At 44.3% G+C, this 19,330-nt stretch overlaps 1 protein-coding gene across 1 annotated transcript in view; it reads right to left on the minus strand.

Moving 5' to 3' along the window:
* The window catches only part of PIK3C2G (phosphatidylinositol-4-phosphate 3-kinase catalytic subunit type 2 gamma), a 278,348-nt gene that overhangs the window by 121,663 nt on the left and 137,355 nt on the right, over positions 1-19,330 (minus strand). The window contains exon 18 of the mRNA XM_073335036.1: positions 4,737-4,917. Within this exon, the coding sequence (XP_073191137.1) occupies positions 4,737-4,917 (181 nt within the window). The remainder of the gene's footprint in view (positions 1-4,736; positions 4,918-19,330) is intronic.

Consider the following 19,330-nt stretch of genomic DNA (forward strand, 5'->3'; position numbering starts at 1 on the left):
CCTAATATCCAATCTAAACCTCCCCCACTGCAACTTGAGACCATTACTCCTCGTTCTGTCATCTGCTACCATTGAGAACAGTCTAGAGCCATCCTCTTTGGAACCCCCTTTCAGGTAGTTGAAAGCAGCTATCAAATCCCCCCTCATTCTTCTCTTCTGCAGGCTAAACAATCCCAGCTCCCTCAGCCTCTCCTCATAAGTCATGTGTTCCAGATCCCTAATCATTTTTGTTGCCCTTCGCTGGACTCTCTCCAATTTATCCACATCCTTCTTGTAGTGTGGGGCCCAAAACTGGACACAGTACTCCAGATGAGGCCTCACCAATGTCGAATAGAGGGGAACGATCACGTCCCTCGATCTGCTCGCTATGCCCCTACTTATACATCCCAAAATGCCATTGGCCTTCTTGGCAACAAGGGCACACTGCTGACTCATATCCAGCTTCTCGTCCACTGTCACCCCTAGGTCCTTTTCCGCAGAACTGTTGCCTAGCCATTTGGTCCCTAGTCTGTAGCTGTGCATTGGGTTCTTCCGTCCTAAGTGCAGGACCCTGCACTTATCCTTATTGAACCTCATCAGATTTCTTTTGGCCCAATCCTCCAATTTGTCTAGGTCCTTCTGTATCCTATCCCTCCCCTCCAGCGTATCTACCACTCCTCCCAGTTTAGTATCATCCGCAAATTTGCTGAGAGTGCAATCCACACCATCCTCCAGATCATTTATGAAGATATTGAACAAAACCGGCCCCAGGACCGACCCTTGGGGCACTCCACTTGATACCGGCTGCCAACTAGACATGGAGCCATTGATCACTACCTGTTGAGCCCGACAATCTAGCCAGCTTTCTACCCACCTTATAGTGCATTCATCCAGCCCATACTTCCTTAACTTGCTGACAAGAATACTGTGGGAGACCATGTCAAAAGCTTTGCTAAAGTCAAGAAACAATACATTCACTGCTTTCCCTTCATCCACAGAACCAGTAATCTCATCATAAAAGGCAATTAGATTAGTCAGGCATGACCTTCCCTTGGTGAATCCATGCTGGCTGTTCCTGATCACTTTCCTCTCATGCAAGTGCTTCAGGATTGATTCTTTGAGGACCTGCTCCATGATTTTTCCAGGGACTGAGGTGAGGCTGACTGGCCTGTAGTTCCCAGGATCCTCCTTCTTCCCTTTTTTAAAGATTGGCACTACATTAGCCTTTTTCCAGTCATCCGGGACTTCCCCGGTTCGCCACAAGTTTTCAAAGATAATGGCCAATGGCTCTGCAATCACAGCCGCCAATTCCTTCAGCACTCTCGGATGCAACTCGTCCGGCCCCATGGACTTGTGCACGTCCAGCTTTTCTAAATAGTCCCTAACCACCTCTATCTCCACTGAGGGCTGGCCATCTCCTCCCCATTTTGTGATGCCCAGCACAGCAGTCTGGGAGCTGACCTTGTTAGTGAAGACAGAGGATATAAACTGGCCATCAGCAAGTTTAGGCTTGAAATTAGGCGAAGATAGAGGAGTGAAGTTCTGGAGCAGCATCCCTAGGAGCAGTGGGGGCAAAAACTGGCTTCAAGACTGATCTTGATAAATGTATGGAGGGGATGGTATGATGAGACTGCCTACAATGACATGTAACTGATCTGCAACTGCTAGCAGCAAATATCTCCAATGGCCGGTGATGGGACACTAGATGGGGAAGGCTCTGAGTTACAACAGAGAATTCTTTCCCAGGTGTCTAGCTGGTGGGTCTTGCCCACATGCTCAGGGTCTAACTGATCAGCATATCTGGGGTTGGAAAGGAATTTTCCTGCAGATCAGATTAGCAGAAGCCCTGGGATATTTTTTTTAACCTTCCTCTGCAGTCCAGGGCATGAGTCCCTTGCAGGTTTAAATTAGAGTAAATGGTGAATTCTCTGTAACTTGATGTCTTTAAACCATGATTTGAGGACTTCAGTAACTCAGCCAGAGGTTGCGGTCTATTATAGGAGTGGGTGGGTGAAGTTCTGTGGCCTGCACTGTGCAGGAGCTCAGACTAGATGATCACGATGGTCCTTTCTGATCTCAAAATCTATGACTCTAAGTTTTCTCTCTCTCTTTTTAAAATCCTTGAGTCCTTAGTAGAGGCAAAACAGAGTCCAGACTCTGACAACATGCAGTGATAGGTCTTAACTTTATTTGGCTCTCTGGTCTGTCTAGTTGAGATCTCAGCAAGAAAGAGTTTGGCCGTCAGCTAAGTAACGATAACGGCTACTTCAGTAACCACGTGGGCTAAAGTTAGAATGTGCCTGAGCTTCATGCAAACTGCATATGTTGGAGGAGAAGTCTCCAAGCCCTTTGGAACAGGGGATACATCTTCTATCTATTAATAGGTGTGATGTGGGAGGTGGGCAGTGCCTTCTTTGAGATGTTAAATACTCTCCACTCCCATTGGCTTTGTTGAGAATTGAGAATGCTCAGCATCTCAAAGGAAGCACTTAGCATCTCCCAGAAATCTAACATTAAACTTTTAAAGAGACACTAAATACTAGAGGAGCGTGTCTCAAACTGGGGTCCGCAAGCCCCTGAGGGTTTCCAAGGGGGTCTGCAGGCCCTGCTGATCAACTCCTCCCCCTCAACTCCTCCCTCTCCCGCCCAGTGCCTCCTGCAAGCTAGACGTCTGGCAGTGCAGTGGGGCTAAGGCAGGCTTCCTACCTGCCCTGGCTCTGTGCCGCTCCCAGAAGCTGCCAGCATGTCCCTGAGGCCCTGGGGAACAAGGGGTCTTTGCACACTGCCCCCATCGTGAGTGCTGACTCCAGAAACTGCAGCCAATCGGAGCTGCAGGGGTGGTGCCTGCGGGCAGAGGCAGTGCACAGAGACCCCCTGTTCCCCTCAGTCTCATTTGGGAGCAGCCAGAGGTAAGCACAGCCCAGCTGGAGCTCTCACCCACTCCCACACTGCTACCCACTGCCCCAGTCCAGAGCCCGCACCCAAACTCCCTCCCAGAACTCATCACCCTCACCTCCTCCCACACCCAAACTCCCTCCCAGGGCCTGCACCCAAACTTCCTCTCAGAGCCTGCACCCCCTCCTGCACCCAAACTCTCCCAGAGCCCACACCCTCTTCTGAATCTCAACCCTGTGTCCCAGCCTGGTGAAAGTGTGCAAGGGTGCGGGGGGAGAGCGAGCGACGGAGGGAGGGTAGATGGAGTGATCAGGGGGTGGGGCCTTGGAGAAGGGGCAGGGCAAGGCCTGAGTGGGGAGGTTTGGTGGGGGGAGGGGCTGAAAATTTTACATCAAAACGGGAGTCCTTGGGTTGCTAAAGTTTGAGAACTGCTGCACTAGAGTCTTGAGATCTCCCTGCTATAAGCAAACTAAGTTCAAAAGGTAAACATTTTCAGAAGAGGTTTGGGCTTTATCTTGGTTAATAGATTGATGGATGTTGGAGACATCATCCTTGGCCACATTTAGTGATGTGGCTCAAAAGGTTATGGATATTTTGATATGAATATGGGCCAAAGACATTAACTGTGGCTCAGGTATTACAGCTCATTAAAAATAGTTTACAGTTGTGGCTGTGCCTTTACAAATACTTACATTATGACAGGTTTCAGAGTAGCAGCCGTGTTAGTCTGTATCCGCAAAAAGAAAAGGAGTACTTGTGGCACCTTAGAGACTAACCAATTTATTTGAGCATGAGCTTTCGTGAGCTACAGCTCACTTCATTGGATGCATACTGTGGAAACTGCAGAAGACATTATATACACACAGAGACCATGAAACAATACCTCCTCCCACCCCACTCTCCTGCTGGTAATAGCTTATCTAAAGTGATCACTCTCCTTACAATGTGTATGATAATCAAGGTGGGCCATTTCCAGCACAAATCCAGGTTTTCTCACCCCCCCCTTTTTTTTCCCAAAAACCACACACACAAACTCAAACCAGCAGGAGAGTGAGTTTGTGTGTGTGGTTTTTGGAAAGGGGGAGGGGGGTGAGAAAACCTGGATTTGTGCTGGAAATGGCCCACCTTGATTATCATACACATTGTAAAGAGAGTCCTCACTTTGGATGGGCTATTACCAGCAGGAGAGTGAGTTTGTGTGTGTGGGGGGGGCGGAGGGTGAGAAAACCTGGATTTGTGCTGGAAATGGCCCAACTTGGTTGTCATACACATTGTAAGGAGAGTGATCACTTTAGATAAGCTATTACCAGCAGGAGAGTGGGGTGGGAGGAGGTATTGTTTCATGGTCTCTGTGTATATAATGTCTTCTGCAGTTTCCACCGTATGCATCCAATGAAGTGAGCTGTAGCTCACGAAAGCTTATGCTCAAATAAATTGGTTAGTCTCTAAGGTGCCACAAGTACTCCTTTTCTTTTTACATTATTATAGGATTCTTGGTGACCACTATGCTAAGTATATAGACTACCACAAATGCTGAGGTGTTTATCTGCTTTGCCAAGGCAAACTGGAAGATTGGAATGGTACCCACTGTATACGATTAAGAAGCTTAGCCTTGGGATTTACGCATATTTACTTGGGATTTACTAATTAGGGGGCAGAGTTTACATTCCTCCCACAAAAAGAAACAAACCAATAAATGTGTACATGAGTGCAGAATAGCACAAACTTTGGGGGACTTTTTATTCAAAATATGGAGCTATTTACTATAACAAAGGGCAATTTAGGAGATAGATGCTATTGCTTCAAAATTAAAAGTTATTTGTACAAAACAGAGGCAAAGGAAAAAGAAAGTCTTAACAAACCTGTTTTTTGGGGTCGCTGGAAGCCTTGACTTTTTCAGCAACATCTCCCAGAATTTTGATAAGTTTCCTCTCCTTAGAAAACTCATCATTTAAGGTTTTTCCTGCGCAGAATTGGACAGCAGCTAGTAGTTTCTGATACCAGCTTTTGAAATGAGCTTCATTCTGTGCATCCTTTAAAAGCCTGAAGGGAGGAGGGAGAAAAATGTTGTGTACCTAAAACTGATGTTTTTTTATACCACCTCTAACAAGAACAATGAACATACTCCAGACTAATCTGTATTTGGTGGCTTTGGGCAGTTTAACAGGAGAGAATGGAAAAAATGTTGTTTATTTGTTGGCAGTAGTCAAGTTTCATCTGATAACTAATGAGATTCCAAGAGTGTAAAATCGATAGGAACCTGCTATTTCTTATTGCCATCCACAGAGCAGTTCCTGCACTTGCTTCTTATTTCTAAAAGAAACATTTGTCAGAAGAATGTATTTTCTACTTTCTTTTGTTCCGTTTTATACATATACACACACAATACCCACCCCAGCAACTTCACATGTGCACAAACAGACTTTGCATACAGCGGATACATTTTAAAAGTTCATACTGGTCTTAAAGGTGCTACCAGCTTCAGCTGTATTCACCATTTTTAAGTGCAGGAATATTTCTGAAATCCATAAAACCTCTAAACCCTGAGTTAACTTTTTAAGTGCATCCACTGCATCCATCTCTTCTTTGTCAGAGGTGGATCCAGACTAAAAACCCAGTTCTGATTCTGACGAACTTTGGGGAAGTTTTATGACGAGTCATCATCAACATGTCTTGACTAGGGGGTGGGGTAGCGTAACAGGTATATTAATCTTTTGAGCCTCATCCAATTTTCTCCTTCATCCACAGCCCTGTCCACATGGGGAAAAATATGCTTTTTGCAATTGAATTTATTTAACTCAATTGGAAACCCCCATGCCCCTTCACCTTTAACATCCAAGTAGAGACAGTTCAACACCTTTAAGATCATTTGAGCTGGTCTTGGTGTACGCTAGTTCAACTGAAAAAAAAAAGTCTTCTTTTTGTCAGCCTGTGTAGATATAGAGCTCATTTGTCATCAGCTTTCTGCCCATCTCCTGGTTTGTTCTTCTACCCCTCTATAAGCAGCATTAGACCACTCCCAGCCTCATGATCCTCCCACAACCCCACCCCCAAAACATCCCATTCTGCCAGTAATCCTGCCTGATCCCCAAAATAACTTCCCCAGCTGACCTGGCCACTGAACCCTAAGAACAGCTTTAGTTATCTAAGGTTGTCCACCTGAAACCTAGCAAGTTTAAGGGTTAAAGGAAACAACATGCATACACATATTAATAGGACACACATTAGCAGAGAAAAGATTTTACTGCACAGATGGCAGAACATAAATTGGGGCTCCCCAATGCACCTTAACTCTGCCCCTTTTTGTCACTGTACTACAATAAAGCTACTACAGCCAAGCATTTATATATGTTGTGCCTGAAATCTGTGTTCAGATTTAACTGAATAAAAGTAGAGTGTAAGGATTTCATGTATTTTTCCCTGCTGACTTTTTTTGTTCTCTTTGTTGCCTTTTATGAAGACAATTGCTCCCCTGGAGCTTCCTCTGCCACCAAGAGAAAGTGACAATTCAATACAGAATAATATCACTTGCTGGTTTCTGACAAACCTTCCCAATAGCATAAAAAAATCTGAATTTTTACAGGTTTGTAAGCATTGAAAACACTGAAACTACCTGTAGTGTTCTGCTAGTAATGCCTAGATACGTAAGAGAGGAGATACGAGAAGTAAGTTTGTCATCTTCTCTCCCCCCGGAAGTTGGAAATGACACTTCTTAGTACAGTCTATTGCAAACAAATAATTATATCCTGGGTTGAATGAGAATATGAATTGTCAGTTCACTGTCTTGTGGGAGATGAATTCCAGCATACAGACGGACTCCACACTCTTAGTGGCAGAGCTTCCGTTCCAATCCTCACTCACTCTAACAGCTTGTGCATTATGACCGATGCCAGCTAGAGTTGCTGAGGTTCAAAACCTATGCCTTAGACTCCATAGTGTGACTTAGCACAGTTGTAACCGGAACAGATATTTCTTAAAAATCACTGTCCGTGCTGAACAGCGAAACCATTCTAGCCCAGTTCTAGCAGAACTGTTCTTGATCACTGTTTTTTGAACATGACTGTTGCTGGCGCAATTCAAGCTGTTGTGCAGACTCAACCTGACTCAACTAGAGCAATGTAAAGAAGCAAACATGTCATTTCTAGCTTACCTAACTCACAGGAGGTGAAATTCACCCTTTCCACAAAACCAGAGTAAATCACTTTTGTGTGAGTAACAATACTGGGCTGAAGCAGGGTATTATATACTCCTGCAGGTATATACAGTTAAAAGTTAGGAAATGCCAGCATTAAGGATGGCTGTTCAACCTTTAATTTCGGCTCCCTCGTGCATATGCATTCTCATATGCATTGGGGGGGGAGGGGAGCGATAGCTCAGTGGTTTGAGCATTGGCCTGCTAAACCCAGGGTTGTGAGTTCAATCCTTGAGGGGGCCATTTAGGGATCTGGGGCAAAAACTGGGGATTGGTCCTGCTTTGAGCAGGGGGGTTGGACTAGATGATCTCCTGAGGTCCCTTCCAACCCTGATATTCTATGATTCTATGATACAGTCTTTAGTTACATCATTATATACTATTTTTTTCCTACGGAACAACTGCTGTCAGGAACTGTGGGCTTTAGTTCCCTTAACTCAGCCTGGGGCTAGCCAGCTCAGCCCTTAGCCTGATTAATGAGCCCAGCTGGGTGGCTGCAGAATCACTTGACTGACTGGCCCACAAGATTGGATACAAGGAGCCAACAGATCTGCATTTCAGCTCAGGCCCCTGACACCTGCTTCATTCAGTGCACAGGAGAATAAGTGTTCATTCACTGATCATCATGTAATGTTTTGTTTTTTCCTCATTGTTGAAAGGCCTTATTTACTGCACACTATTCAAATCCTGCTCTGTAAGACAGAATTATTATTTCCTCAGAGGTTTTTCTCTGGTGCTCATCACTATAGTATGTAAGTGCTTCACAAACATTAATTAATTTATCTTTCAAAATGCCTGTGAGGTAAGGTGGTATTTCTATTCCCATTTTACCAACTGGGAACAGAGGCTGAGAGGCATTAATTTCCAAAGTGTCTGATAATTTCGAAAGTCCTATTTGAGATGCCTAAGGCCTGATTTTTCAGAGAAATTTGCATTTTATAGCACTTTATTTGTTCAGAGCACAGCTCCCATTGACTTCAGTTGCAATTATGAATGCTCAACACTTTTGCAAATCTCAAATCACGTGTCTCGAGTCAAGCACCCAGAAAACGAGAAACAGGTGAAAGTGAGCCAGTACCAGCTGGTACTGCATACTGGTCAGAACCGGCCCCGGCCCATACCCAGCCCACATTAAAGTGCTGCCTCTTTAATGTTCCTGCCCCTTTTGCCTCCCCTGTCGGGGGCCCTGTTGGTAGGGTCTGTACCAGCAGGGCCACCGATGGAAGGGGGTGGGGGTGGGAGCAGCAGCGTTAAAGCCCTGCCGTGGCAAAGGACCCTGGAGTGCTTTAATGTCCCTGCCCATTTTGCCCCCACCCAGCCACTGACGGGTGTGTGGGGGGGAGGCAAAGGGAGCAGCTGTCCTGGGGCCAGCAATTTAAAAGGGCAGGGGGTTTTGGACACCGCTGCCGCAGCAGTGGCATCCAGAGCCCCAGGGCCTTTAAACCAACCTGGGAGCCCCTGGCCATGTGGGCCAGATGGCCTGAAAGGGCTGGCTGGGGGATGCTGACCCCCTCCCCAGCCCCGCCCCTTCCACCTGAGGCCCTGCCCCTTCTGGGGACCAGAGCCACCCCAGCCCCATACTGGTAAGTGTCCTGACTTACTTTCACCCCGGTTTTAGTAACTTGCCCAGCATCCCATAGGAACTCCACAGCAGAGGTAGAATCCTGTTCTCAACATTCAACTGCCTTAACTATGAGATTGGCATCTCTTTGCAGTCCCCTGCCCCAGTACAACAGCTAGTACACACAATCCAACTAATGAGACAAACGAGGAAGGGTCCTTCTTTTAATACACACACCCTTGACGCATTCCCTGAGCACGGTCCATCCTGGGTACTGAAGGAGGCAGGGGCCATGTGGAAAAATATAGTATGTGAGGGAGTCTAAGGGTATCTAAATTAGTGTAATCTGCATGCTGAATGGTCTGGAGCACTATAACTTATACCATTTTAGAATTATTTATACCCATTTACACTTGTTTCTGAATTTAGCCCTGAGAGCATAAATCATATGAATTCAGCTGTCCCTTTTTCTTATGGTATCAATTTAAAGAAACTATGAAGGCTTCTCCTGTATGAAATATTCCTTTTGGGATTCAGTGACCTTTGTTCTTCTTAAATACACAGCACTGAGATACCTTTCCTTTAATGAATCCGTGGTTTTGAATTCATTAGAACCAGGAAAAGCAACTTTTTCTATCTTAAATAGAGAGACTTCCTGTATAGGAAAGATCAACCAATTTGATCCATTTTTAGTTTCTCATTAAGGCCAAGCTCCAGGAGAACTAAACTCTAATAATCTTAGCACACGCACACACTTGACAAATGTTTTCTTTTAAGTTGAAAAAGGATTTAGGACCAGATTCCAGCTGCTCATGCACAGGCCGGAGGTGAGGGGAGGAACACAGAGGAGAGGGGAAGAGACAAAATTTTGATACTTGTGTTTTGTGAGCCCAAGCTGGGCAGGAAGGTGGAGCAGCTGTCATGATCATTCCCTCCACTTCTGCAACAGCTGGAGGCCAGTACTGGAGGAGAACACATGCTGCACAGTTTCAGCACATGGCAGTTGCAGAAATGGAGTCTGCCCCTCTTTACCGTATCTCTTCAGAGAGATTCTGTTCACCTCAGTGCTCTGCTGACGAAATACATCCAGGAACTGCAGCTCAAGCAATGCAACTCCCTACCACTCACTCCTCACAGATGTGCTTTTAAAAGCCACTGTATTGACCTTAATTTTCAAAATGATTGGAATTAACTACATTTGACTTTCATCTTCATTGTATAAAAACAAAACAAGGTGGATCTCAAAGGTCAGCCTTTAATGTAATGACTCATTCTGGGTTTTGCTGTAGTGTTTACTCTGCAACTGAACAAATAAGCAATTGCAATTCTGTCTTCACTGTCACCAGGCCCACACATCCTCACACATCCACTGCAGTCTGAGAAAAGGCAGAGATAGGAGCAGCTGTGCCCTGTGAAATCACAGGATGAATATAATCATCAAGACACGAATGACACTTCCAAGACACAACTGGACACTAATAACTGTTGTCCCAATAGGAATGCACTATAATTAGAATGACTCAAAGTCAGGAATTGTGAAGCAAGGAAACACATTTAGCCTCTGACGTTTGCTACAGAATGCTGCATATTAGAACTAACCCTGGAATCTTGCTTATATTCCAGGCCTGCAATCCTGGAACATAGGGGTCTTGTGGACCAGCAATAGGAAAACAGATGAAGCTCTCCTTCTATGGATGGGCTCTTCTCCAATCTCCAGATCTCTTACTTTGATACTTGACTTTGACCAGAGCAAGACAGGTGGTTTTAGACTCTCTGTCAATAGATCACAGGCTGGGGAATATCACAAAAAGGCTAAGAGAAGAAGGACACTGACTTGAAGTTCAATGATGTGGTAAAGAGAGTAAGAATTCCCAAATAGCCTACTATGGGGTTGCAGGCCCTTAACGGATATAAGGGACAAGAGAGACACAATTTGCCTGAAGTTCATAAGTGAGGCAGGGTTGGTAAAACTTCTAAGAGCCCTAGGCAGTGATAAGGAAAAATTAATGTTTCTATTTAATAAGCTGGTTTGGTGTATTTACCCATATATCCACTGTATATACCAGCACATACTCTATGCATATGCAATAAAACATGATAAACACTTCCATTTTCAAAAGTGATGAGTGATTTTGGGTGTCTCAGTTGACGAGAACTTAAAAAGACCTGAGTGCACTCATACTCTGAAAACCCTTTAAAGTGCTCCAGATTGGGCACTTGAAAACCAAGGCACCCAACATCACTAGTCACTTTTGAATATTTTGACCAAGGTATTATTCATGTTTTGTTGTAAATATACAGATTACTCCTGTTTCTCTAATCCTTTGTTTTATTCAGCTGGAAGCAGGCAGAGTCAGAGAAGGAAAGGACATTACTGCAGGACTCCAAGGCTTAGTATAGCAGTGAATGCTTTTAAATGATGTCATCACACAGTCCCCAGTATTTGTCAATAGGTTAGCATGGAAAATGGATGTTTCTCCAGAGGGGTATGGGCCCTGTGTCTAAGGGAGGCACGCACCTTGGTATATACAGGTATGTCCTGCAACACTCTCAAGATATCATAGAATCATAGAATATCAGGGTTGGAAGGGACTTCAGGAGGTCATCTAGTCCAACCCCCTGCTCAAAGCAGGACCAATCCCCAATTTTTGCCCCAGATCCCTAAATGGCCCCCTCAAGGATTGAACTCACAACCCTGGGATATCTTTGATGTTCTCAAAATGCATCAAGCTATGGCATATGCACATGCACAAAACATAAGAAAAGAAAGAGCAATCTGAATTTTAATGAGAACCCAGGAGAAAATATTTTAGGCTGCTAGGAGGCACGGAGGAGAGTCAGGACGTGGGGTGGGGTTGAGCAGTGGGGATGAGCTCAAGGTCTAAATATGGTATTGTTAAATCCCATTGCAGGTTGCTCATAGACGTTAGAATCAGAGATGTGACAAATAAGTCACAGAAATGTAATACCTGCAGCACATCTGTGAAGGGCAGTGAGGAAGAGTGGGCAAATCACTACTACTAATTACCCAGTTGCAAATAAAATATTTAAGATTATACTATTAGTTTTTCCTTTTTCTCTCCTGAAGGAAGGCTGGATTCCACAAGGTTCCTTTCCAGCTAATTACAATCCTGCACACCCTGCTAAAGATAACAGGAATAATCCCTTTGATAATGGTATCAACATAGCATACGTTATATAAAAACTACAGATTCTAAAGACTCTTGAAAATCTTTACAAACACACCCCTCTGCCTACATATCTATATGTGTATCTCTAGACATACAGAATGGGCCTAGAACAGGCCAAATTTGTCTCACTTTTTAATTGGTCTTCTCATGGGGTGGCCCTTTGCCAATTCAGAGAGAAGGAAAGGGGAGCCATACCCACTTGTTTTGGAAGGCAGGGATATAAAAATTTTTCTCTCTGTGGACTTGCCCCTGCCCCTTAAAACAGTTTGGTGTCCAACCTCCTAGGCAATGCTTCCAGAAGTGGAAAAACACTGGAAAAGATAAATTGGGGAGGGGCGGGGGGACCACACACACAGGGAGGAAAATTCTGGATTAGTAGAAGACAAGGCCATGAGAAGACCAGTTAACAGATGAGACTAAAGTGGCTTCTCCTCAGAGTGGCCCTCCACCATTCTGTATACAGCTACTGAAATGTAGTAGCCAGCTGAGCAACAGAGGAGAAAGACAAAAATAAACAGTCTATACCACTGAGATCCATATAACATCTAACACATTGGGGAACATCATGCACTGTGAATTGACTATATGATCCCTATTTTTTTCATCTCTAACTTCTGTATTATCTACCTCAAGTAGGCAGGATGTTCCTGATAAAGTGACCAGAAATGAAAGTTTATATTGGCATGTATTTTGTTTTCCTTAGGCTTCAGAGTCAGCTGAGATGGTCAGCTCCTCTCTTTCAGAGCTACTGTATCAGGCATTATCTGTAGATTTAGGAAAACACCAGTGCACCATTCCATGTCTGAAAAGTTATTCAAAAACAAACTCTTTGGCTTCAAATGAGAACTTAAACCATCCACAAACTGATGGACTCACAAAAATCATAGAATCATAGAATATCAGGGTTGGAAGGGACCCCAGAAGGTCATCTAGTCCAACCCCCTGCTCAAAGCAGGACCAATTCCCAGTTAAATCATCCCAGCCAGGGCTTTGTCAAGCCTGACCTTAAAAACCTCTAAGGAAGGAGATTCTACCACCTCCCTAGGTAACTCATTCCAGTGTTTCACCACCCTCTTAGTGAAAAAGTTTTTCCTAATATCCAATCTAAACCTCCCCCACTGCAACTTGAGACCATTACTCCTCGTTCTGTCATCTGCTACCATTGAGAACAGTCTAGAGCCATCCTCTTTGGAACCCCCTTTCAGGTAGTTGAAAGCAGCTATCAAATCCCCCCTCATTCTTCTCTTCTGCAGGCTAAACAATCCCAGCTCCCTCAGCCTCTCCTCATAACTCATGTGTTCCAGTCCCCTAATCATTTTTGTTGCCCTTCGCTGGACTCTCTCCAATTTATCCACATCCTTCTTGAAGTGTGGGGCCCAAAACTGGACACAGTACTCCAGATGAGGCCTCACCAATGTCGAATAGAGGGGAATGATCACGTCCCTCGATCTGCTCGCTATGCCCCTACTTATACATCCCAAAATGCCATTGGCCTTCTTGGCAACAAGGGCACACTGCTGACTCATATCCAGCTTCTCGTCCACTGTCACCCCTAGGTCCTTTTCCGCAGAACTGCTGCCTAGCCATTCGGTCCCTAGTCTGTAGCTGTGCATTGGGTTCTTCCGTCCTAAGTGCAGGACCCTGCACTTATCCTTATTGAACCTCATCAGATTCCTTTTGGCCCAATCTTCCAATTGGTCTAGGTCCTTCTGTATCCTATCCCTCCCCTCCAGCGTATCTACCACTCCTCCCAGTTTAGTATCATCCGCAAATTTGCTGAGAGTGCAATCCACACCATCCTCCAGATCATTTATGAAGATATTGAATAAAACCAGCCCCAGGACCGACCCTTGGGGCACTCCACTTGATACCGGCTGCCAACTAGACATGGAGCCATTGATCACTACCCGTTGAGCCCGACAATCTAGCCAGCTTTCTACCCATAGTAGAAGTGACATAAAAGTGTTCTAGGTTGTCTGGCTCATTTTAGACCTCATCCCTCTTTTTACAGAGAAAGGAGAGAATTAATGGTGACTTGTTGAGACTATTTGGCTAACTGCCTACTAAATGCAGATGTATTCGATGTTTTAAATGTTTAAATTTTATTTAATATTTAATTTTTTTAATGTTTTAGACAAATCATGTGGGGTGGAATATGAAACATGCTTAACAGTGCACAGCAACAGTATACTTTTGGTACTTCACACAGCTGAGACGATGAAACTGCAGTCAGTTTCACTTGCTGGTTTTCAGCACTCTTTTGTCTGGGTTTCAAAACATTGATCTTGAATATTTAACCAACAAAATACATCGGTTTCCACTGAAATTTTGCTTTAAAATTGTCATGACATTTCTATTCATAGTAAGCTAATTTCTTTTAAAATATAACCTAGAACAGATGCCTAGACGTCAATGACTTTTTAACAGTGTAGCATTGTTGCACAATAGGTATTGGATGTGATAGTTAAGCTTGAGGCACACAAAGTTTATTTGGCAGTCAAGAGAATGGTTACCTTTCACTAATCCTCAGTAAAACAGACAGAACAGAATTAGCATCTCAGCAAACCATTGTTGCACTAATAAGCCAATACTTATCCCAAACCAAACTCTGCATACAAGCACTGCTGAATTTTGTGGGAGTTCAGAAGCTGAATCAGGATTCGAATTTCACTAATGGCCCCATCTTAATAGAGTGCCAGGACAAAACTCCAGGGATAACACTCCTAAACAATGGGGTGTCTGCAATCCAAATATGAATTCTGAAACTCAAGCTCATTTCCAAATGCAGAGTGGCCTCAGCCTTTAAAAGCTAAAGAACCAATTCCTCATCCACAGAACCAGGAGTCGTCACAAAAGCACAAAATGTACCCAAAATACAAAAAAGTGCATAGCAAGTTTGTTACATTTAACATCTTAAGGGCTGAATACAGGTTATGAATGGAGCAAAATTGTTTTGAGTTCACTGAGAAACGGTTCTAACTATGTCATTGCCACCCACATCTTAACATATAAGTGCCAGACCGGGCCTCTGTGCTTGTTTCAAATGGACATTCTCCTTGAGGCAAATGCCACATTATTGTCAGACTGTCATGCAATGCCTCACTCAGGTAAGCTTGAGAGCTAAAGCCACATATCACTGTAAAAGGTCACCATTAGTAGTGAAACGAGGCAGTCATTCCAGGTATATCTGAAAGGACTCTCTTCTCCTCATGTACAATTGCACTGTAGGCTTGTAATGAATGAGAGTGTATGTGTGGGGGTGCTAAGTTCACCAGTAGAATATGCAGACCCAGCACCAGCAACGTTGGTGGAGTGAGGCCTGCATATGTTAGCAGTGAATTTGACCCATAGAGTGGTTGTGGCTACTCTGAAGCCATATAAATAACAGGCTAAACTCAATGCTAGTGCAAGTCTGTGTAGTTCCACTGAGGCCAATGGGGTTGCGCTGCTTTACACAGTGTCTGAATCTGGGCCACAGTCATCACTGTAATCCACCGAGAGGAAGAGTGCTTAGTGGAACACTTCTCCCCTCCCATTGTCTGTGTAGTTCATGTCTACTAAAATGGCTTTGGATAGCTTCTGTAACTTTCTATTAGCTTCACAGCTGGAACAAAAAAATCCTTTATGACATTATAAAACAAAATGTATGAGACAGAGCTGATTCTAAACAGTTCTGTATGCATAGGACAATCAGGATTTACAGAAAAACGACACAGAATTAAACCTGATTTATACTAAAGGACTCTGGTTAACTTTCCTTTAAGACACTGTACTTTTTGACATTAAAACAGAATAAGCTTCCGTTTAAAAAAAAAAAAAGTAAAATTAACTTTCTAGATGGCCATTATGGCCTTGGGTCACTCATCTGAGGGGCAGCACCAGATTTCAGTCATACAACCAGAACAAGACCCTGTAAAGTCATTTACAATCCTAGAGTTTGATCCATCCTGTGTGTTTTCGTTAGTTTGTGTGTGTTTGTTTTGAGGGGGTTGAAACCATGAGTTCAAATGTTATTCAAAGGAATTCACACTTCAGAGCAGGAAATGTCCAGATAGACTGTTTATTTTCGGGGACCTCATTTTCTAAGTGTGGGTGACCGAGGGATTTACACAAGAAAGCAAGGGGTCTAGCACAACCCTGCACACCAGGAGCCCATCCCCGTAGCTACTTCCCCATGTGGTATGCTCTCTACTTCCACCATCCCTCTGAAGCATTAGGAGACTGCACCATCTGCTTAACCATGTTACTAGCTCTCTCCTGTCACTAGTACACAATCCCTAGTGCATGGAGAGAAAGATACCAGCTGTTTCTGCATGTATCCAGAGATCTTATTGATACACTGCATCCCTGGAGCCCATGGGAGATGAGATCAATTGCTTGCCCACATCCTGTCCTGGCCCTCCCAACCTTCTTCTATCAACTTATAGAAAAGGGAGATTGGGCAGAGATGTCTAATCAGATCACAGTCTACAGAGCATGAAAGAGTGTGAATGGACTGCAGTGCTGACCCCTCCTTGAGGCTAGGCATGGCATAGCAGCTCTCCTCCCACTGGGTGTCTCCTGCCGATGGTCATTCTGTCTCTGCATGGTCTGCCTCTTCCTGCAACCTGGCATTCCAGCCAGGTCACTTCAAAGTCTCTCCCCCCCAGGGTAGTCCATGAACAAAAAGCAAGGGAAATTAACACAAATAAATTGAGTTAATAGAAATAGAGGGGAATGATTCCCTCTTAAGGTATATCAGAATCTGGCCTGGCCTTCCGTTCCCTCAGGGAGGGATCACTGGGCAGTGGTCGTCTGGGAAGCTCCTGCCTTCAGTCAGCTCTTTCTTCATGAGCTGAAGGTCTGTTCTCTTCCCTGGTCTGCCAAAAATGAGCTCTGCTTCCCTTTTAAGCTCCTCATCCAATCTGTGCATGCCTTGCAGATGTGATGGGGTGGAGCTGCTTGAGCCCAGAGCAGCTCCTTAACTTCTTGTTGCCCAGTGTGGGATTTGTATACCCCATCACAAAGCGGTAAAACGAATCTTCAGCATTCACTGCCATAGGTACTGTAGTAATCATGGTATCTTACTATCCTTACAGTAGTACTGAAAAGTCCCCTGTTCTAAGTAGTCATTTCATATCCCTGGTGGAAGCATAGCAGGAACTCCTCTGCACCCTGAAGTTATGTACCTGGGCACTATTAGTCCCTTTGACAATCTGTCTCCTGCAGCACATTAGGGACCTCTCAGACTTTTCCTCAGGCGTGCAGCACACATGAAGAGTGGAAGCAGGAACAGATCCTGAGTCATGGTGACAGTGTTTGACACTTCCAGCTAATCTGTTGCAACCCTTTCAGTGATATACTGACTCTCTTTTTCTAGGTCTTTGCTACTCTTCTGCTCATGTGCAAAAGCCTTGGTACAGCTACACTAATAAGACCTAAAGCCGTACAACCTACTAAAGACATGGAGGTCCAGACAGTCAAGCCATAGAAAACTGTGAACTAGAGGTCAGTGAGAGACCAGGATTGCCAATAATCTAATTTTGGGAGACATTTCATCCCATAAAGAAAATTACATAAAGGAGGGCATGAAGGTTCTTTACAATGTACAGGTAGCTAGCAAAGCTCATTTGCTTGCAGGGAGTAGCAGAGTGAGTGAGTCAGATATTTCAATAAGGGAGTCTCTACAGTCCCAGTAACACTGTTTCTTCCCTCCATGATTCCAACTCTTCGAAGGGAGAAATCTCTTCAGACTGCAGCTCTCCTTACTGTGTAGCTCTCGTCAGAAAAGACGCTATCTCTCCTCTCTTCTAATTAAACAGGGGAGTTTATGAAAGCCAGCCCTTGTCAGCTCACGTCTGTGCTTTGCATGTCTGTCAGGGGCAGATTATAAGAACAGAATTTACACAGTACAGAGCCCTGTTTCTGTTACCTTCATACGCCTTCTCCCTAGTTCTGTTTCTCCTTTCTCCCTTTTAGTTTTGTTTTTCTTCCTCTTTCCTCCCCCTTTTGTTCTTTCCTTCTTGTGTTCCGATACTTTTTTAGCATTGTATTTTATTTATTTATTTATTTTCTTTGATAATATCCTGGCTTTCACCTCATTCCATCTTCACCACACCAAAAACTTGCTTTGCTAAAGAGAAGAGGGTAACTAAATTGAAACAACAGAGACTTGTCTTAAAATCCTGTAAGAGAACTGTTTGTTGCTGTTTTTAAATGGCCCATAGCTATTTTCATGGTCAGACTCTGCCTCTCCTTACCAAGGGCTTAGCCTCTCATACCAAGGCCAAAGGATGATAGGCTTAGCCTCACAAGTTCTCACTGCAGGAATTTTAGGCATATGTGAAACTCTGCAGCTTTGGTTTGCAGGGGTTCATGCAAACAAGTGTCCCATTTCATGTGGACTGCACACTTTCAAGTTTTGGTTTGTGTTCTGGGGATTTGAAACTTAGTCGGAAACATTAAGTTTCATCTGGGTTTGTAGGACAATTGCAACTTGGCTGGGGTTTGTTCAGGAGCGGGAACAAGTTTGACTAAATTTTTGACTAACCTGGGCTGAGTTTGAGAATTCTTAATAAAATCCATATCAAAAAAGCAACACTTACTGGTGAGTTTTGTAAGCCACATATTGCCCAGCTCTACTCAGGAGAGGAAAGATGATCTTGTGGTTAAAATTCATAGCTTCATAGATTTTAAGACCAGGAGAGACCATGATTATGTGCCCTGAGTCGGGAGAGATGAGCTGTGGTCCTGTTTTTGCTGCTGACTTGCTGTGTGAGTTTGGAAAAGTCCTTAAACCACTCTGTGCCTGTTTCCCCATCTGAAAAATTGAGAAAATACTTTTCTAGCTCATAGGGGTGTTAAGAAACTTACTTCATTGTTGCTTGTGAGGTGCTCTGATACTATAAAGGTGAATACAATAGCAACAGCTATAAGTTAATAAAATAAGATTACTGCCCTCCCCCCGAGCTACATCCATACAGCCAGTACCTGTGTATCATACAGGGGAAAGCAGCAGCTCAGGGTACTAGAGTGGAGAGACATTAAAATTTGTTCTTGTGACAAACGGACTCAGATCTGAATCTCAGATTCAAAGTCACATTTGGGGATGTTGAGAAAGCATTAGGGCAGAAGCAGGTGTAGTATTTTTTTCCATGCGTAATGAGATAAGTGAAGGGATGGAACGTGCTCTCCTGTGGCAAGTAATGCATCAGTAGACAAGTGGAGTGTGCCCTCCCCCACCTCCTGAGCAGCCACTTGCCATGCTGCTTCCACTTTGGCCAGATATACTCCCTCTGGGACAGAGACCTGCCAGCAGCACTAGAGGCCCTCCTCTCACATTGTGAGATCTTGTCTACACTACTGGCCGGATGGATGGGCAGCGATCGATCCAGTGGGGCTTGATTTATCATGTCTAGTATAGACATGATAAATCGGCAGCTGATCGTTTTACTGTCAACTCTGGTACTCCACCTCAACGAGAAGCGCAAGGGGAATCGAGGGGAGAGCGTCTCCCATCGACACACCTCAGTG

Source organism: Lepidochelys kempii, chromosome 1 (assembly GCF_965140265.1).
Source record: "Lepidochelys kempii isolate rLepKem1 chromosome 1, rLepKem1.hap2, whole genome shotgun sequence".
NCBI lineage: Eukaryota > Metazoa > Chordata > Testudines > Cheloniidae > Lepidochelys > Lepidochelys kempii.